Genomic DNA, 20,324 nt, shown 5'->3' with positions numbered 1-20,324 from the left:
CGACGTGAAAATACTGCATGTGCTTGCTTGGGCTTGTACATAATCAGGAACTACAGGCTGTGTGAAATGAAGTATTGTGCCACCATTCAACACTATGTCCGATTATCTACAAGTTCGGAGTTTAACTGAAATTACAATGCTACTGAATATGCATTTCAATCAGAAAAATATATGCATTTCAATCAGAAAAAAAAGCACTTCAGAGGGGAATTAGCTAGGGTTTCATCTAAGATCGATGCGGATAGATGGTCTGCCGGAACACGACAGCTAGGGGTTAATCCGAATACAGGGGTAGTTGAGCTAGAGGCTCCAATTTGTGTCTCTTATAGCCATTACAGGGTAGTAATCTGACAAAAGCAAAAGTAAATATCGGAGTTATCGTAGGAATTCAAACAACGACCCTACGTTCAGCAGAGCCGTCCGAGTGGAGATCAACACGCGGAATCAGATGAATAAGAAAATAGATAGAGGTCGTTGGCATTTCAACATTTGTTCTCCGGTTTAGTTGGTTTGGAGGATTAGTTGATTGGATACCCAATCATCATAATTTTTCAAAGTCACCGCTTCTACTTGCATCATCTTATGGGCCCGAAGCGGTGTAAAGTAATGCATGTGGCCTTGGATCGAAGATCAACGGCCAGAACTCCAAGAAGTGAAATGAAACGGTACGTACCTAACTGAAGAAATAGTTACTGTGGTTAGGTTTTGTATACTGTACGTGAGCAAACGAGAAAACGAGCACAATTGAGACAAAAGCAAACCCACAATGTTATTTTGTACATCAAGTAACGTTGGCAAAAAGAAGTCATTATACACTGAATAACTGTAAAATCCAAAATAAAGTCGTAGCCTAGGACATTCATTCTACCAATTTGTGGTTACAAACTGCGAGTTTGAGAACAATCTCCGCTCGATCAGTTCACATCCCGATCGATCCACCCTTGATCAGCCGACCAGACTAGCAGCGCCTCATGTACACTCGACAAGAGACCACTGCTGCCGGCACCAGGACGCAAGCGGAGACGAGAACCGCACGACGGACCTGCGATGCATGCTGCTGCCTCTTGAGCCATCCGGGTGTCCTCCGCGGATTGGTCCGCACCACCTGATTGCAACAGAGGTAACAATTATATAAGATACCAAGAGAATATATGGGCGTTTCAAAGCGCTATGGAAAGCTGCATATGCTGATATGCATCATCTCTCTCAACACAAGCCCTTGGAGTATCAACCAACGAAGATAAGAAGAGAAGTGCAAGAGTTTATTATTCACCTCAAGCCTAACTAGGCGAATGATGAATGAAGCAAACGACGTGAAAATACTGCATGTGCAGGCCCCCCACCGCCGCCGGCCGCCGGCCGCCGGCCGTCCCCGCCCCGCCCCCCTCTCCCACCCCCCGGATCCGCCCCGTGCCGCCTCCCCGGGAATCGGCCGGGGCAGCGCGAGCCCCTCACCCCTTCGGCCGCCCTCTTTTCCCCTTCCCTCCCCGCCGCCGCCAACGGCCACCCCCGGGCTTGGCCGGGTGGTGTTGGTGGCGGCGGGGCCTGCCTGTCCCCACGCGCGTGGCTCCCTGCCCGGGGCATGGGGGCAGCGGCGGTGCTCCTCGGCTCGACGACGGCCCGGCGTCCCGCCGGCACGCGAGGGGGTGGTGCGGCCCCTTGGCGGCGAGACGGCGTGGTGGCGCAGGTTGGCCGGCGGCGCGCCCCCGGCCCAGATCTGGGCCCTGCGGGCCCCATCTGGGTCCTAGCGGGCCGGTCCCCGGCGTAGCTTCGTTGTCGTCTGTGTGGTGAGGAGGAGGAGCAACTCGGACGGGGGGCGGCGGCGCCGACGGTGTGCCTGCTGCAGCACGATGGCGGGAGCTTTACGGGCATGGAGTTCCCGGCCGGGCCTGGTATGCTCCTGCTATTGTGTCCGGTCGGCTACCGCCGTTGGCGGTGGAGGTTGTGCTCTCCCGCGTGCCGACGGTGCTGCGGCCCCTAGTCCCGGCTCCTATTCCACGTTGTGCAGGCCTCATTTCGTGGTGCCGTGGTGAGACGGCGTGGAGGCTTCATGACCACGGTGGCGCAAGATGGTGGTCGGTTTGGTGGCAGGCTCTGGAGCATCCGAGGTGAAGGTTGGGATCGGGGGAAACCCCTGTCGGCCTGTCCGACACCGACGCGGCGACGCCGGTGGGTGCCGCCGGACCTTCCTGGAGGGCGTCGAGGGCGACCCTTCCTCTCGCCTCGTCGCGTACCGGGGGAAACCCTTGGCAGCAGTGTCGTCATCGTCGCGGTCCTTCTTGGAGGTGTTTATTGGTACCGGTGTTTCGGAGCCTTGGAGCTTGGTGGGAGATCTTCGGTGGGCGCAGTGGTCGTGAAGCTTCTTCATTTCCGTCGATCCGCCGTTGTCGGCATTTTTTCTCTTGTTGTTTCTCTTTCGTTTCTTTTGGGTGTGATTGTGCTGCTTCCGCCCTAGCGCCTATCGTTTGCTGTATCGGTTGGTTGCTTTGTAATACAAAGCGGGGGAAACCCTTTTTCGGAGATCAGTTTATACACATTGTGGCAAGAATCTATCGGCTTTAGACATAATTCAACATGCATGCTCTTTAATTCGAAGGATAATTAAACATAGTTACGGATCCTCTTTTCGCAAGATTCTCAAAACATGCCAATGTTTGGAATCTTTTTGTTTGTAATGATATTGAAATCTATTGATACTAGACCTTACATCATATCAATTAAAAAAAGTGAAAAAAAATTATACGAAGAATTTCATGTTGGTCAACCGATGGCTGGGGTGTTATCCCTCTTTTCGAAAAAAGAAGAAAAATCTACTTAAGAATTAAAATCCTCTAAAATGTCAAGATTCCTTTGAATCACAGGAGCCCTTTCTCTACACTATCGTAAACTTCATAGTATGTGTATGTGTAAAATTGGTGCTGTTTCTTGAAGGGCACTAATCTGCGCCGGCGCACCGGCCCAACCGTTCGGCCGGTCGCGTCAGGGCCGTTGGATTTGAGCCGCGTGGGCCATTGGATCTGGCGGAAAAAAGGGTTTGCCCCGCAGCTGCTTCTTCCTCTCGCTGGAAATCACATCTCCCACTCGGTGCGCGCATCCTCTCCCCTCCGGTGGCTGACCTCGTCGCCGGTCCCCACTCCCGCCGGCCGTCCTCGTCGCCGGTCCCCATCCTCGCCGGCCGTCCTCGTCGCCAGTCCCCCCGTTTGTCCTCGTCGCCGCCTTGACCCATGAAACAGCTGCGCCTGCGGTTGTAGCTCTCAGCAGCGACGGGTGAAGCTCAGGTTGCAGCTCCGCTGCTGTCCCTCGCCGCAGCCCTGTCGCCATGGCCACGCACAGCCAATCTTTTCTCCTTCATCATCCACGTGCAGATATATTTTGCTTCAACCATGGTTCATTTTTGCAACGACCGGTGACAGGAATCGCTAGAACCATTCATGTCGACAGTCACGGCACCGACCATGATTTGATTCAACCTTCGTCGGGTTTTGTCGGGAGTAGCAAGACGTGGCACCGGTTGTAGCTTTTCCCGTTGTCGATTGCAGCAAAAAATCGCGTGCAGCTCCTCGCCGTCAACCCGTCGCAGCCTCGCCATCATAACCATTGTTGGCTCTAGCTTGAAGCTTTTTTCATGGTCGGTTGAAGCTTTTTTCGTAGCTGCTTCCAGCTTTTCCATGAGGATTGAAACTTTTCCGTTATGTCCGTTGAAGCTTTTTTCTCCATCGGTTGGAACTTATACTAGGCCGGTTGAAGCTTTTTTCCATGTCCGTTTGCACCAATTCGTCGCCGTTGCCATCGCAGGTCGCGGTCTCCCCCACATATGATGGATGTAGCAAAAATCCCGCCGGTAGTAGCAAAATCTTAGGACGGTTGCAACAAAAAAGCCACCGCGCTAGTAGGTCGCAGACCCGCCGTGATGAATGTAGCAAAATCCGTCACCGGTAGTAGCAAAAAAAGACGATGGTTGCAGCTTCTGTCTCAGCTGGTTGTAGCTTTCAGGGGGGAGGTCGTCATTGGAGTGGAGACGGAGTGCGCCATGAGAAGGGGGGGGGGGGGGGGGAGGGTAGGAGCACCGCCCCGGCGAGTGGGATCTGGTCTAGCCGGTTGGCTTTCATCGGCATGGCGTGTGCTTTGGTCGCTCGTGGAGAGAGAAAGAGCTGGGGAGGAAGAAGAGCGGTTGGCAGATGGATAAGGCCGTAGATGCGTGGCTAGGAAAGAAGAGGGTGTTGTATGTGGGCTTGGATGCGTGGACGAGCGACTTGGCGCAACAAGGAAAAACGAATTGCACGCCCCGTGCGCGACCGGCGGAAGACTCAGCCGGTGCGCCGGGTATAAACGTTTCCCTTTCTTGAAAGACCGACCCTGCAACCAACAGGTCCAACACATGGAATCGTCACTGAGCTTGGTGGTCTAGCAAGTTGTGCAATGGATATAGTGGTTTTAAAATCAAATCTATTTTTAACACGCAAAAGAGTTCTTATGTAAATACTCCTACCTCTGGCAAGGGCAAATTTTCTTGTAAAATATCTGATATAACCTCCGGACAGCTTGTCACAAGGTGCTTGAATCCATTGGTCTTCTTGACAACATCGAATACATCACGCGCAGACATAAAGTCAACGCAAACGTCTTTCAGTCGCTCGCGACAATGCTGCTTCGCTAACGTTAGGGTGGTTGCAACTGTCTGCACGTCAATGCTTCGGCATAGCTCTCCTTCACACATGGCCGCTAGCCTGTCCAACCCGTACCGATCGGCAGCAACCAGCAAATGCTGCAGTGTCGTGTTCTTCTTGAGATCGCGATTATCCGGCAGGGCATCTGTGTATATAAAGTGAAGAAGCGCCTTGAATACAGAGGGCTCCACGTCATCGATGCTGATGTGCTGCATCTTGTTCTCTTTCATCGGACCGGAGAGCTCCGACCTGAAGAACGGCGTCCGACCGGCCAACACAACTCTATGAGCCTGAAACGATTGGTCGCCCACGACGAACGTCACATCCGTGCCCTTTCATGTGGCGCTCTTTCAACAAGACCGTCAAGACACATCTGATGGTGAAGCAGTCGTCTTTGAGGGCACGCAGCTTGGACTTGGGAACAAAGCCCTCGTAGCCCCAGCTCGCAACCATGGGAGTGAATTGCAAAAAACATCGACATTGAAGGCTAGGGTTGCAGAAACCACAATTTTATAATTTTGTGCCAAAAACCACTAATTCCGAGCCTAATTTTTTGCAAAAAACACTAGTCAATGGCTTAGGTCGTTTTGAGCATGATTATGACAGGTGGGCCCCGCTGTACAGGGTGACATGGCAAACAAAAAATCTAATTACATCCTGATATAATTTTCTTTCGCAAGAAGACCCCTGAAAAAAAGCAATCGGGTCCTCCGTGCTCTTCATGCGGTCACTCCCTCCCCCTGTGCGGCCGGCGCATCTGCTGCTAGCTCCGGCGGCGAGGCACAGGGCAGGTCCGGCATGGTCGGGGACGGGCAAGACGGCTCGATTGCCTGGCTGGCGGGGGCGAGGCAGTGGTCGGGTTCAAGCATCAGGGTTCGCTGGGCGGACCGCCAAGGGCGGCGGTGGCTCGATTCCCGGCCGGATCCCGCCGGAACCTGGGTCGGTGGCGCCGGCTCCTTGTCCTGTCAACAACGGGGGCGGCGACGAGCACGACTGGAGTACGCCTGTGGAGGCAGGGTGCACGGCGACAACGGTGTGTGGCTCTGAGACGACGGACGGCGCCGGTTCCGGCTGCCACGGCGGCCTCGGCCCGCACACCGGCGAGCTCGAGCGCGCCGGCTGCGGAGGCCGTTGCTGCTCTCTGTCGCGAACTCGCGATTCCCTCCTCTTTCTTTTTTCTTTTATGAAAAGATGATTTTATCTTTCTTATGCCCTTTACAGTTTAGTCTATGATGTTCTATCTATTTGTGATCTGTTCTGTCCTGTCACGTCACCCTGTCCACCGGGACCCACATGTCATAATCGTGCTCAAAACGACCTAAGCCATCGATTAGTGTTTTTGCAATAAATTAGCCTCGGAATTAGTGATTTTTGGCATAAAACCATAGAATTGTGATTTCTGCAACCCTAGCCTTCAACGTTGATGTTTTCTGCAATTCACTCCAACCATGGAGGTAAAGGTGTGCCGCAGGCTCGGTTGCTCAACGACTTGGCCATCCTTGCCCCATATGCTCAGAGTGTACTTGGTCATCACCTCCACCCCTGGTTATCCTCTACTGAGACGGAGGAAGGCCGCCGGTGTGTTGGCGTGGGCACATCCGGCCTCGTTCTTCTTGAGCCCGTCGGGGTAGAACATGATGTCCCACTCGCATCCGCCGGCGCTGAACGTGCTCGACGTGACCCAGCTTCCGGCGCCCATGCCGTCGATCAGCGAGAAGTCGGCGATCTCGAAGTTGTGTATCACGGTGTCGTCCTCCGTGTAACATCATGACCACGTCTCGGGCGCGTAGAGTTTCGCCGGAGAAGAACCTATGATGTTTCCCATGGCGAAGGGCAGGAGGTCGATCGAGCTGGGCAACGATCGTATCATATACGCGTCGGCCGGAGTAAACTTGTAGGCTAAGCCAGAAGAGTTAAGAGTCCGCCGCGTCCGGTACGTACTACAAGTGATGGAAAACATACCACCTTCCAAAGATGGTTGCCTACCACGCACTGCCTCGCCCCAAACTCCCCTCAACCCCCCCCCCCCCCCCCCCCACCGTCGTTGCTAGCCACCACCCCGTCCATCCCTCTAAGCCGGGGACCACCCAAGAGAACCTCCGGCGATCCCGTGCACCCTCATAGATACTAGGGCCATTACTTCACTCTAAGATAGAAGGTGGGCTAGTACTTCTCCGGCGAGGTCCGGTCAAGATGGAAGGAAGAAGGAGAAGGAGGGAAGAAAGAAAAATGTTACTTACGCGAGAAGGCTTTTCAGGAACATGAGAAATAGCAAATCCGGAGGAATTGTGCATGTGGGCAGCCCAGTTTTAGCGTCCATCCGATTTTCTACAAATTTTTCTTTGGTCTCTTCCGTTTGCTCCATTTTTTGTTTTCCACGAAACAATGAATATTTTTCGAATATATTATTTACATGCCTTTTTTAATGTGTGTTGACATTTTTGAAAGGTGGTCAACACTTTTCAATTAGGGGAACATTTTTTAAATGCATAAGTGATTTTTAAAATTTAAAATTGGATAAACACCTATTTGCATTTTTAGAAAATGTTCACTACGTATAAAAATTTGTTCTATGTTTAAAAATCCATTGGGCATAAAAATGTTCAGGGTTTACTCTAAAAAATAGCTATATGTAAAATAAATATATTCATGGAAGTAAAAGAAAAATGACAAAAGAAAAAAGCAAACTGCAAAAAAGAAATATACGGCATGAAAAAAGTAGAAAACGTAAAACTAGAAGAAAAAAAAGAAAAGGGGAAAACCGGAAAAGAAAAAAGAAAAGGAAAACAGTAAAAAACCAAAAAGACAAAAAATATATTAAAAACACTAAAACCGGAGCAGGAGTGTTGCCCACTTGGGACTTGTCAAGAACTACTGAAGTAGAAAACTTTCCCAAGGCCGAAAGTAGTAAATGTTGGAAACATGAGCAATTTACCGAATGATTTTATTAACGGAAATACTAAATAAAGCATGACTAATGTAGCAGAGATAAAGCAAGTCATGCAATCTGACAGAGAGAAGGTAAATAGCATCTGCATATATGAACTTGAGCTAAACACATCTAGAACAGACACTAGATGAAGTTGCATATATGAAGTAGAACCTAACATATGCAGGGCAGAGACTAGAGCAAAGAACTGTGGCAGGACTTCTAACAGAAAGAGGAAGAACACGTACGGGACAGCAGCAGCAGAAGCACTTTACTTGCGGTCGACATCCTCTCCAACCATGTCGTTGATGAGGTTGTCGACGTCGGGGAAGAAGTCGTCGTCGGGGAAGTAGTCATCGGAGTCCGTGATAAAGAAGTCAGTAGTCGCGCGGAGCGCTCCCCAAAAACCTTATCACCCTTCTCCCGTACAGGACTCAAAGAGGTGCGGTTTTGGAGGCCTACTGTCCCGACTCGCAGTGCACGCCGCAAGCCGGGATGAGGAAGACAGCAGCAGCTCAGAGATTGGAACCGGTGGCGAGAGGAAGGAGAAGTTTTGATGCGTCTCTCTGAGAGGAGCGACCTCCCTTTTATAGGCGCAAGAGAAGGAGGTGAGAGGCTGCACCGGGAGCAGAAGGGAACGCGGGAGACGAAACGAACAGGCAGCAGCCGAAGGGTGCAGCGTTCGTATTCAATATCCATTAAAACAAAAACTTTCCAGCTCCAGAGTGACCTTTCGTATACCCGTAGTGCGTGGAAAAAATTTAGATATCGGCTCGGCTCATTCCCGCAACCCGCGGCGCGGCGCAGCACGTCGTGACAAGGCGGGCGGCGGAGGAGGAGCGCGCGTGGATATCCCTCTTGTTCTCATGATCATACAAGTGGGGGAAAGAACCTCCCTTATAAGGAGGTCCAACTCCCACTAAACTAGCAATGTGGGACTAAACTTTAGTAGTATCCCTTGCCTTGCACAAATGGGCTAAGTGTGCCTCTAGGATTTATTTAGGAATTTCTGAAATAGTTATTGGGCTGTCCCAAAAATAGACTAAATTCCAGCAATCCCCCACCAGATCCCAGAGGCACACAGAAATTTGCCTTTGCTTCCAAAACACTGTTTTATATACCGGTATTGCAGTGGAGACTGTTAAGTTGAACTTCCACCTAGAACTCTATGCTACACTAGTAGGCAACTTGAACAGTGGACTGGGCCTTGAACTGCAAGTTTTCTGCGAATCTAGCTTCACACAAAGCCTTGACCGATACTAGTCTACCGTGGGTCTTCCCCGCGGGTGGAGCTTATGCGTCATACTCCAAGACCTTTCATGAGTTTACTAGAGAGAACCCTACTCTCATAGATTGCGACGTTTAACAATCAGACTCATATAGGCGTGTTCTTCAAAAGATGTTCTGCAGGACAACATCTCTGCTTAAATGAGCCACTTAGAACACATTTAAGATATACATCAACCTGCCATGCAGTTTTAGGAGAGTATTGCATCTTCATGGAGTGGTATTGTTAATAGTAAGAATACTCTTCTCTCAGTTGATCAACAGCTTATCTTCCACATCTAATTCACGGGATCTCCGATCACAAAGAATAGGTTACCACTGTGAACAACTCATATTGTGGGTCTCATACCGATCTCCCTCGATGCATTATCTATCACATTACGTGATATACCCTTAGTAAAAGGATCTGCCAGACTTTTAGATGTTTGGATATAATCCAATGCAAGAACTCCGGAGTTTCTCATTTTCCTGACAGACTTTAACCTTCTCTGAACGTGTCTTGATGACTTCATGTTATCCTTTGAGCTGCTCACTTTCGTGATCACAGTTTGATTGTCGCAGTTCATAAGGATACCCGGTACATGTTTCTCAACAACCGGCAAGTCATTCAAGAGCCGGCGAAGCCAATATGCTTCGACCGTAGCTGTATCTAGTGCTGTGAGTTCTGCTTCCATTGTTGACCTCGTTAAGATGGTCTGCTTGCAAGACTTCCAAGAAACAGCGCCACCTCCATGAGTGAATACATATCCGCGCGTGGCCTTTATCTCATCAGCATCTGAGATCCAGTTTGAGTCACTATACCCTTCAAGCACCTTTGGGTGCCCAGTGTAGTGAATTCCATAATTTGCAGTGCCTTTCAAATAACGCAAAACTCTCTCTAGAGCTTTCCAATGCACATTTCCTGGTTTTGAGACAAACCGACTCAGTTTGCTAACAACAAAAGAGATGTCAGGTCTTGTAGCACTGGCTAAGTACATAAGCGAGCCAATGATATGAGAATACTTCAATTGATCTCTAGCAATTCTTCGATTCTTTCGAAGTAACACACTCGCATCATATGGTGTTGGAGAGGGCTTGCAGTCACTATAGCCAAAGCGACTCAAGATCTTTTCCACATAGTGAGATTGAAGCAATGTAATCCCACCATCATCGTCTCTCAACAACTTGATGTTCAGAATGACATCAGCCACTCCTAAATCCTTCATCTCAAAACAAAGAGATAGGAAATCCTTGACCTCCTTGATAACATTCAGATTTGTTCCGAAAATCAGTATGTCGTCAACATACAAGCAAAGGATAACTCCCTCGCCCCCACCATGGCGATAGTACACACATTTGTCAGCTTCGTTCACAACAAAGCCTGGAGCTGTTAAAGTTCTTTCAAACTTCTCATGCCACTGTTTGGGTGCTTGCTTGAGTCCATACAAAGACTTCAGCAACTTGCACACTTTCCCTTCCTGACCATCTATTACAAACCCATCTGGTTGTTCCATATAAATTTCCTCGTCCAACTCTCCATTTAGGAAAGCAGTCTTAACATCCATTTGATGAACGAGAAGACCATGTGAGGCAGCTAGTGAAAGTGGAACTCGAATAGTGGTCAGTCGAGCCACATGTGAGTAAGTATCAAAGAAGTCTTCACCTTCCTTTTGGGTATAACCCTTAGCCACGAGCCGAGCCTTGTACTTTTCAATAGTACCATCAGGCCTAAGCTTCTTCTTGAATACCCATTTGCATCCTATAGGTTTGCACCCATAAGGACGATCAGTTATCTCCCAAGTTTCATTCGCCAAGATGGAATCCATCTCGCTACGAACTGCTCCCTTCCAGTAGTCAGCATCTTCAGATGCATATGCCTCTAAAATAGAACTGGGAGTGTCATCTATGAGATACACAAGAAAATCATCACCAAAGGACTTTGCAGTCCTCAGTCTCATGCTCCTAGTAGGAACTTCATTGTTCTCCTCCACATGACTTTCAAAGTGTTCCATAGAAATTGCAGGTTCGGTAATTGTAACTGGTTCCTGATTCGATGAACTAGGCATCTCCTTATTAGATGAGGTAGCCATATCCTTCATGGGAAAGATATATTCAAAGAAAGTCGCATCATTCGACTCCATGATCGTACCGACATGCATGTCAGGTACCTCAGATTTTACAACCAAGAATCTTTAGCCAATGCTATGAAAACCATATCCCAGGAAAACACAATCCACAGTCTTTGGTCCAAGCTTCCGAGTCTTCGGAATTGGAACATTGACTTTCGCCAAACAACCCCATGTTCGTAGATAAGAGAGTTTTAACCTTTTCTTCTCCCATTCCTCGAATGGAGTTATCTCTTTGTTCTTCATGGGAACTCGGTTTAGGACATGACATGCCATCAATATTGCCTCCCCCCACCATGCCTTGGAGAGACCCGATGTGTCTAACATGGCGTTAACCAAATCAGTTAGAGTACGGTTCTTTCTTTCGGCCACCCCATTTGACTAAGGTGAATAGGGAGGCGTCCTCTCATGGATTATACCATGTTCCGCACAAAAAGCATAAAATTCATTGGAAAAATACTCTCCACCACGGTCGGACCTAAGCCTCTTGATTTTTCGATCAAGTTGGTTTTCCACTTCAGCTTTATAGATCTTGAAAAAGTTCAAAGCCTCATCCTTAGTTTTCAGAAGATACACACGGCATTATCTAGTGGAGTCGTCAATTAACGTCATGAAATATTTCTTTCCACCTTTTGTCAAAACACCATTCATTTCACATAGATCTGAATGTATGAGTTCTAGTGGTGCAAGATTTCTCGTTTCCGCAGTCACATGAGACTTACGAGGTTGCTTAGCTTGCACACACACTTGACACTTGGATCCCTTGACAGTGGTGAAACTAGGGATTAAGTTCAACTTCGCTAGTCGCGACATGCAAGCAAAGTTAACATGACAAAGACGTGAATGCCACACATTTGATTCACTATTGTTGCAAATATGATTAACAACTTTATTGCAAACGTCTGATAAGGATAAACAAAACAGGACTCCTGACTCATAGCCTTTACCAATGAAGGTTCCATACTTGGATATTACAAATTTATTCGACTCAAAGACAAGTTTGTAGCCATCTCTACACAGAAGAGATCCGCTAACAAGATTTTATTGACGGAGGGGACATAATGCACGTTCTTCAGCCGCACGATCTTCCCCGAAGTAAACTTCAAATCGACCGTGCCAACACCACGAGCAGAAGCACTTGAACCGTTGCCCATCAGCATGGTTGAAGTCCCTGCGGTCCGATAAGACGAAAACATGGAAATATCACCGCATACATGCACATTAGCCCCCGTGTCAATCAACCAATCAGGAGAATGACATACTGAAAGAATAGTGGGAAATATACCATACCAGCATCCTTCATGTCAGTGTCTCCAATGACAACATTAGCGGTGTTGCCGCCTTTCCCAGGATGACCCTTGTCATAGCGATTAGGGCAACTAGGAGCCCAATGATCAGGATCCCCACACACATGACGGACACCTTTCTTCTTGTCATTCTTTTTCTTGAAGTTCTTGTGCTGGACAGCCTTGTTCTTCCCATCAAACTTTGCTTTACCATCAAACTTGCCCTTGTTCTTGAACTTGTGGGGCCGAAAGTTCTGCTACTGTACCACATTGGCACTAGATCCTCCCTCAATACCTCGAGCACGTGTGTCCTTTGCTCTCAGCTTTTCTTCCACATCAAGAGTGCCAATGAGATCCGGGACAGAAAACTCCTGTCTCTTATGCTTCAGTAAGGTAGCAAAGTTCCTCCACGAAGGAGGAAGCTTAGTGATGATACCTCCGGCAACAAACTTGTCCGGTAGCATACAACTGAAGTGCTCAAGTTCTCTAGCAAATGAATGTATCTCATGAGCTTGCACAACCACGAAGCGCTCTTCAGTCATCCTGTAATCATAGAACTGCTCCATGATGTACAGCTCAGTGCCAGCATTCGAGACCCCAAACTTGGCCTCGAGTGCATCCCACATATCTTTTCCATTATCAACTGACGCATAAGCATCAACTATGTTCTCACCAAGAACACTCAAGAGAGCAGCCTTAAATAGAGTATCCATTTTCTGAAAAGCTTGTGCCTGTTGAGCATCAAGCTCTCCTTCAGGTTTGCCAAGAGTGGCGTCATAGCAACTCATGGTTTGAAACCATAAGACAGCTCTCACGCGCCACCTCTTATAGTGGATACCCTCAAACATAGGAGGTCTCATGGAAGCAGCAAAACCACTCGGGGTAAATTGCCTATAATAAGGTTTTTGGATTGTTGGAAATATGAGCAATTTACCGAATGATTTTATTAACGGAAATACTAAATAAAGCATGACTAATATAGCAGAGATAAAGCAAGTCATGCAATCTGACAGAGAGAAGGTAAATAGCATCTGCATATATGAACTTGAGCTAAACACATCTAGAACAGACACTAGATGAAGTTGCATATATGAAGTAGAACCTAACATATGTAGGGCAGAGACTAGAGTAAAGAACTGTGGCAGGACTTCTAACAGAAAGAGGAAGAACACGTATGGGACAGCAGCAGCAGAAGCACTAGCCTTGGGGTCGACATCCTCTCCAGCCATGTCGTTGATGAGGTTGTCGACGTCGGGGAAGAAGTCGTCGTCGGGGAAGTAGTCGCCGGAGTCCGTGATGAAGAAGTCAGTAGTCGCGCGAAGCGCTCCCCAAAAACCTTATCACCCTTCTCCCGTACAGGACTCAAAGAGGTGCGGTTTCGGAGGCCTATTGTCCCGACTCGCGGTGCACGCCGCAAGCCGGAATGAGGAAGACAGCAGCAGCTCAGAGATTGGAACTGGTGGCGAGAGGAAGGGGAAGTTCTGGTGCGTCTCTCTGAGAGGAGCAACCTCCCTTATATAGGCGCAAGAGAAGGAGGCGAGAGGCAAAAACTTTAGATATCGGCTCAGCTCATTCCCTCGGCGCGGCGAGGCGGGCGGCGGAGGAGTAGCGCGCGTGGATATCCCTCTTGTTCTCATGCTCATACAAGTGGGGAAAGAACCTCCCTTATAAGGAGGTCCAACTCCCACTAAACTAGCAATGTGGGACTAAACTTTGGTAATATCCCTTGTCTTGCACAAATGGGCTAAGTGGGCCTCTAGGATTTATTTAGGAATTTCTGAAATAGTTATTGGGCTGTCCCAAAAGTAGACTAAATTCCAGCAGTAAATAACACATAATAACATCAAAAAAGAATCTTTAAATTCGCTTATCCTCCTTAACTTGAAATGGATTGGGATACATATTCGCTAATAATCTAGATGGAGTATGATTTATTCATCTAAGTAGAGAAATCTCTGAATAGAGACACTTCTTTGTACAAGGAAATTACCGTTGACTTTTTTGTGACCAGGACAACAGCATTGTCATTAAACGATCGGTCCTTCACTTGTAGATTGTTTGTGAGTCAAACTCACCCTCTTACCACGCCTAACATTACCCATTGATAAATCATTAAATTTAGGTCATATTTTGATATATTTTTTGATTTATTCACCCGTGAAGTACCACAAGTATCTAGGAAATAGTTACTTCCAAGTGAATCGTCCCTAGATACCTAAAATCCAAATTTTATTATGGTCCATTTTGTGTAAATATAGATTGTACCAAAGATGCAAAAAAATATATTCTTTTATAAACCCTTTGACCTTCTTCTTCGTTCATCAAAACTTCTTCAGTTCTATCCAAGCTCAACTTTGTCCGAATCTGTTGGAAATATGCCCTAGAGGCAATAATAAATTGGTCATTATCATATTTCCCTGTTCGTGATAATCATTTATTATCCATGCGAGAATTGTATTGATCGGAAACTCAGATACATGTGTGGATACACAACCAACAATGTGTCCATGGTGAGCCTCTCAGTACTAGGGAAAAGGCTAGCAGCAGCGCGGGTTTTAGGTGTATCAGCGGGGACCGACTCTACTAATAATGCGCTACAGCTAACACGTAGCAGTAGCGCGTGCTCACCGGCGCTACTGCTATACAAGTGTAGCAGCAGCGCGCTTGGTGGAAGCTCGCTACTGCTAATAGCTCTAGTGCGCGTTGCCTGGATGCGGTACTGCTATCGTGGCGCTGCTGCTAACTTTTCTCCACTTGCTACTGCTAATTTTAGTAGTTTTTGTTTTTTCTGCATATTTGTTTTGTATTTGAACAGGCTCTACACAAGAATTTTTAGCAGATACAAATGTCATCACGATACACATACCAATGGCTGCGAGACCACAAATGTAATCATAGCATATACATACAAATAGTCTCATCATAATCATCATCCAATACAAAGTGGTATCTCGTCATCATCTCGAAAATAGCGATACATGCAAGTCTCGAATACTTGCAACTACAACGTCATCCATCTAAACAATGGTATATGCGAGAAGAGCTATCACTATGAGTGAGAGCGGAACTATGCAGTACATGAGGCGGCGGTTACGAGTCCTCTCTCGCGCTAGCATGAACCTCAAGTAACTAGCTTCTCCTTCTTGTCTGCTTTTGAAGCCTTTATGGCTGGCGCCCGAGACCCCATTCACTTGCACCTGACACTCAGGCCACTCGTTGTACACCCCCGGAACCTTCCCTTTGTACACGACATAGCACCGCCATCTCGCCATCAAGAAACTAGGTACCTGTTAGAGATGCATGTTCATCAAGAGGATGTACAATCATATCCAACAAAATATATTAGAGCAACACGAAAAAGAAAGGGTTAATTAGCAACTAGATGCAACATACATTACACAAACTAATTAACTAGAGGTACGCAGGTCATCGTACCCAAACAAACAAAGTAGCGTTACGCAAGTTCGGCAGGGACCGTGGACATCACAAAGTTTCATCGCTACAGAAAGTATACAAGTTCAACCGACACATATCATCATCATCGGCATCGTAAATCACGAGAAGTTCCATCCTTCCATATCATCGAGGATGGACCCTAGCTTCTTGAACCGCGTGAGGTCTTGACGTTGCATGCCTATGCGAGTTCGGACGTCAGCTCGCGATATAGGGCCGTGGTGGAACATCCCCTTCTCATCGACGACTTCTTTCATGATGATTGTCGCAATGTCCCTTTGGATGCGAAAGAAGTCATCTCTAAGTTTATAATCCGCTTCTCCATGAGAGTCTAGCCACTTGTGGATATGTTCATCATTTCTGCTTGTCATGCGAAGCTTTTGGTGATCTGTGTTGAACTCAATCATGAGATGGAGGATGTAGAATCCATCCTTCTTGCTTGGTTTTGGGACATGGATGCAGCAGAAGTTAGTTTTATGCGCGAAACCCATCTTCTTGTTCCTTTGTTTCCTGATCTGCATGTGGCCACCTCTAATGCTGAAGCCTTGGAGAGCATCATCCAGAATATTCATTATGTGGGTGTAGTCCTTCTCGTAGTCTCTTGAAGGGTCGAAATACATGGCATGGGAGACTCGCGGGTAAAGAACGATAAGGACGGCGCACCCTTTGCTGCGGGGAAAAGATACCTCAAATTATTCTTCATATGAGCGAGAAGGAATGATTGAAATGTACGAAAGGGTTGTCCGGAACTGACTTACTTTGGATGATAAGGCAGGAGGACAATTTCCTGGTCCTTATTCTGTAGCATGAAGTTTTGGAGGTAGTCCCTAGCAGTTTCACGCTCAAAGTCGCCAAGACTCAAGAAAGACTCATGCATGTAGTACGGATCCGCCACACAGATTTGCGAGACTTCTTCTCTCTTCATGACGGAGCTTATATGTAGCGCAAAAAGGCGGACGATTGTAAAATCGAGCCGCCTTGTCAGAAACATCTCAAAGATATGGTCAAACCGCAGGAAGAACACCTCCGCGGGCCGTGTGTCGACGTAGCACTTCCCCTCAGGCACACGAGCCGCATATGACAGATATCCTGGATCCTTCGAGGCTAGTAGGCTTTTCTCAGTCGATAGCACATGGTCGTGCAGTCTCCTAAGATCCCCTGATAGAGCCTCCAGCGGTTTCGACGGTGCACCTTTCACGGGTACACGCTCTTCAGAATCCATCATCTGGCTGCTATGTGCTCTGGCTTGTTTGGAGGCAGCTATCTTCCCCGATCTCTTCCTCTCCTTTTTCTTGGGCACACCTTCCAGACCTTTCCTTAACCCCTGCCCCAGTGTTCCCAGGCTAAGCATTGTACGACCCTCGGCTAGTTGAGCCTGTGTTGAGGCGGCATTTTCAGGCATGTCCTGTGAGGATTTCATGAAGAGAGACTTTTTGCAATCCCTGCTACGACCTTCTTGCCCGGGCAGATCATCCATATCCTCATTAGCATGCTGATAGCCCGATTCGTCATATGGTTGACTCATCATATCTATGTCATAGTCATACGCGTTTGTATTGAGGAAACCCATTGGTCGACCTCCGTCTCATCATCCATTATATGTTCTACTGGACCGATTACATCAGCCAGTACTATTGCACCCCCTTCATCACGTCGTCCGCCGCTCTCACCCGACACTACAGGAGCTGAAAAATGCGTAGGCGGGGTGGTGGTCTCCGCACATGGTTGTTGATGTGTGGTTATTGGTGTGCTCTCGGCCGGCTCTAGACGAATAAGATTCTTCGGCCATAGGAGCACCCAACCCTTGCAGTTTCGAATCCGCGGCGGGGTCTCGTCGTCCTCTCCCACAGGATGTACTGGAGGAGGCAAATGCTCGTGCCCCGATTTCACACTCGACAAGCTAACCCTGAAGTGCCCAGCAGGGATCGGCTGGTTGTGGAACGTGGGTTGCAAGGGGTTCATTATCATCCCCTTTCCCACGTCCACCTTCTGGCCTTTGATCAAGTAGAGTATGGTGCACGGGGTTTCTTTGGCCTGCAAATACATATGTCTATGGCGTAAAACATCCGAAAGGCAACGAAAATGGAATATTCTATATTCTATATATATATATATATATGTTGGTGCGACATGTAATTACCGTGACGGCGTCGAGCTCAGCCAAAGACGAAGGCCCACCTAGCACGCCAGAGACTGAGGACGAGCTGCTATGAGCGGGAGCGGCTGCGAGAGGAGGCCCGGTTGCGTAAGCAAGTGATGGTGCGGTGTTGTTGTTGTTCATGGAGTTACTCCCGACGAAACTGGGCAACAGGAAATCATGTACCGTCTTGTCTGGATTTTCCTTCGTCCAGTTGATGATAGTTGGAACCAAGTTAGTAGGGAAATCATTTTTGCAGGCAGTTACAGCTGCATTAACTGCTTGCAGTAGCAACTCATTTTTCTCCTCGGCTGTTTTTTTCGCGTCCTCAGCTGCTTTTTTCTCGACCGCAAGCTTCACCTTCGCGTCGATGTCCGCCTGACTAAACTTCTTTTTCTGCTTCTTGGCCTCCGGGCCCTCGTTGTAAAACACCTTCCACATGGCGCCGTCTCCAGCGCCGTGCACACGACCATATTGCGGCCGCTGGCCCAAAGGGAGTCCCTTAAGTTTGTTCAAGGCCCGGTTGAGAGGGGTGTCCCACTTGGGCCTCATCAGAGAAGTAGGGCTTTCGGCTGCAAGCTGGTGTTGCTTCTCCTGCAGAAGGAGCGTGAACCGTGTAGGAATGTGTAGTCGACTAGATATGGAGCTAAATGTAAGGTGGTAAAAGAATACTTACCAGTAGTCTAATCAATTTCCTCGTGATCTTGTCCGTGTAAAAAACCTTCTTTTCCTTGTCCACTTATAGCGGGCCCTGATGAAGTCACGCTCCAAGGGGTTGGTGAACTTCGTGAAGGGGTCTGGGAGACCCGCGGTTTCACGTTCCGCGTCCTCCTTATCCCATATGGGCCTTTTACCGAGGCAGCCACGGCTTCCGAGGCGATGCTTCCCCGTGTTCCTTTGCTGAAGGCTCTTGAATTTCACAGCCTTAGCCTTGGTTGCCTCGGTAGCGCAAGTGTCCTTGAACTTTTTGAACTCCTCTACCGTAAGTGTTGGATTTTCCTCCAGAATCTTGGACAGGGGTTCCTCAGCCTCAATAGCTCGTTTCACCCTCCCTTTCCAGGAGGCCAAATCATTGCTGAACATGCCCATGGCGTGATTGTTCATCTTTTTCATCTTCGGATCATCCCACGGTTCTTCTATGTTATCATCCCGGTCGGGGAACTTGAATCTCTTGTGCAACTTCGTCAGGAGCAACTGCGTAAAATGTTCTTTACTCCTTAAGTCATCGTCGTTGATGCTTGCGCATTCCCGTAGGATGCATCCTACTTGGTTCCCATAGCACTTGCGAGGTTCTTCCGGCTCTAATGGCTCAAACTTGCCAGGTGCCATCTTTGTGATCACTAGTCGTCCAATCCCTAGTTTGTTAGGTTTTCGTATCCTCTGCTTCTTCTACTTCTTCTTTTCGGTAGCGGTATCGGCGCCGGTACCATCCCCGCCGGTACCTTCCCCGCCGGTCTCGGTGCCACCATCGGTCTCGGCGCCGCCATCGGTGACGGCGCCATCGGTGTCGATGTCGGCGTCAGTACCATCATTGAGGCCAACCTGCAGACCTTGCTTAGCAGTCAAATAGTCGAGGTACTCTTGTTCACCCTCATAATCCATCTCGTCTGCATCTTGGTCAGAAGGCCCAGTTTCTTCGTTGTTCGACATGTTTCCTATGATTAAGTCTCCTCGTTTAATTCTAAAAGTATGAAAAAAATGAGAAATGACATAAAAAAGAAATCTATGTTTGCCGGAATGTCGTTTCCCAGCAACTCCCAGCACTCGATATGCCTACTATCTAGCACAAATCATGCCAAAATTCACTGAAAATTTCGGCATGGCCTTTGCTAAAAAATGGACATATCGAGCGCCTGAAATTCACCGGAATAGAAATGAATCAACATTCCGGCGTAACATAGGCCATTCGGATCATTTACCCTGCACATAATCATCATTTTCCAAATATGACATGTCCAAAACATCACATGTCCAAATGACATGTCCAAAACATCACATGTCCACATATCACATGTCCAGTTCAAATTTGCATATAAATTCAGCCTACCTAAATTCAACCTACCTAAATTTGCTTTAACAAGGGATGTTGATTTGGACAATTGCTTGAATGTTGCCTTTTCTTTTAACTACAATTGCTTAACCCCAAATTTCTGTCATATTTTAAAACATACGGTCCATAAAAAACTAGCTAAATTCATAACTAAATAGATAACCTAATTAACCTACTGCCCTAACTAAAACCTAAGTAAATTAACTGAAGAACCCTAGCTAGCAGAGAGAGGAGGAGCGCTGGGGGGGTTTATAGAGGGTGCAGGGGCGAGGAGGCAGGCCCGACGACAGCCGAGGTTGGGAGGGGAGGAAGCAGAGGAGCGAGGCGTGGTGCGTCGGGGTCGGGGGCGAGCGCCGGTGTCGGGGTCGGGGGTGAGCGCAGGGGCGCAGCAAGGGCGGGGCGAGCGCAGG

General features: G+C 48.1%; 1 protein-coding gene across 1 annotated transcript; it reads right to left on the bottom strand.

Annotated features, from left to right (window-relative positions):
* Positions 1-4,471: 4,471 nt before the first annotated feature.
* LOC109783573 (BTB/POZ and MATH domain-containing protein 3-like) lies at positions 4,472-5,120 on the bottom strand. The gene is made up of 2 exons (XM_073509627.1): positions 5,028-5,120; positions 4,472-4,957 (listed from the first exon to the last, which is right to left on the bottom strand). Exons 1-2 carry the CDS (start codon positions 5,118-5,120, stop codon positions 4,472-4,474), a joined length of 579 nt encoding a protein of 192 aa, XP_073365728.1.
* Between the last annotated feature and the right edge of the window lie 15,204 nt (positions 5,121-20,324).

Source organism: Aegilops tauschii, chromosome 2, assembly GCF_002575655.3.
Source record: "Aegilops tauschii subsp. strangulata cultivar AL8/78 chromosome 2, Aet v6.0, whole genome shotgun sequence".
Taxonomy (NCBI): Eukaryota; Viridiplantae; Streptophyta; class Magnoliopsida; order Poales; family Poaceae; genus Aegilops; species Aegilops tauschii.
The sequence above is the reverse complement of the archived record's forward strand: the minus strand, read 5'-3'. Positions and strand labels throughout refer to the sequence as shown.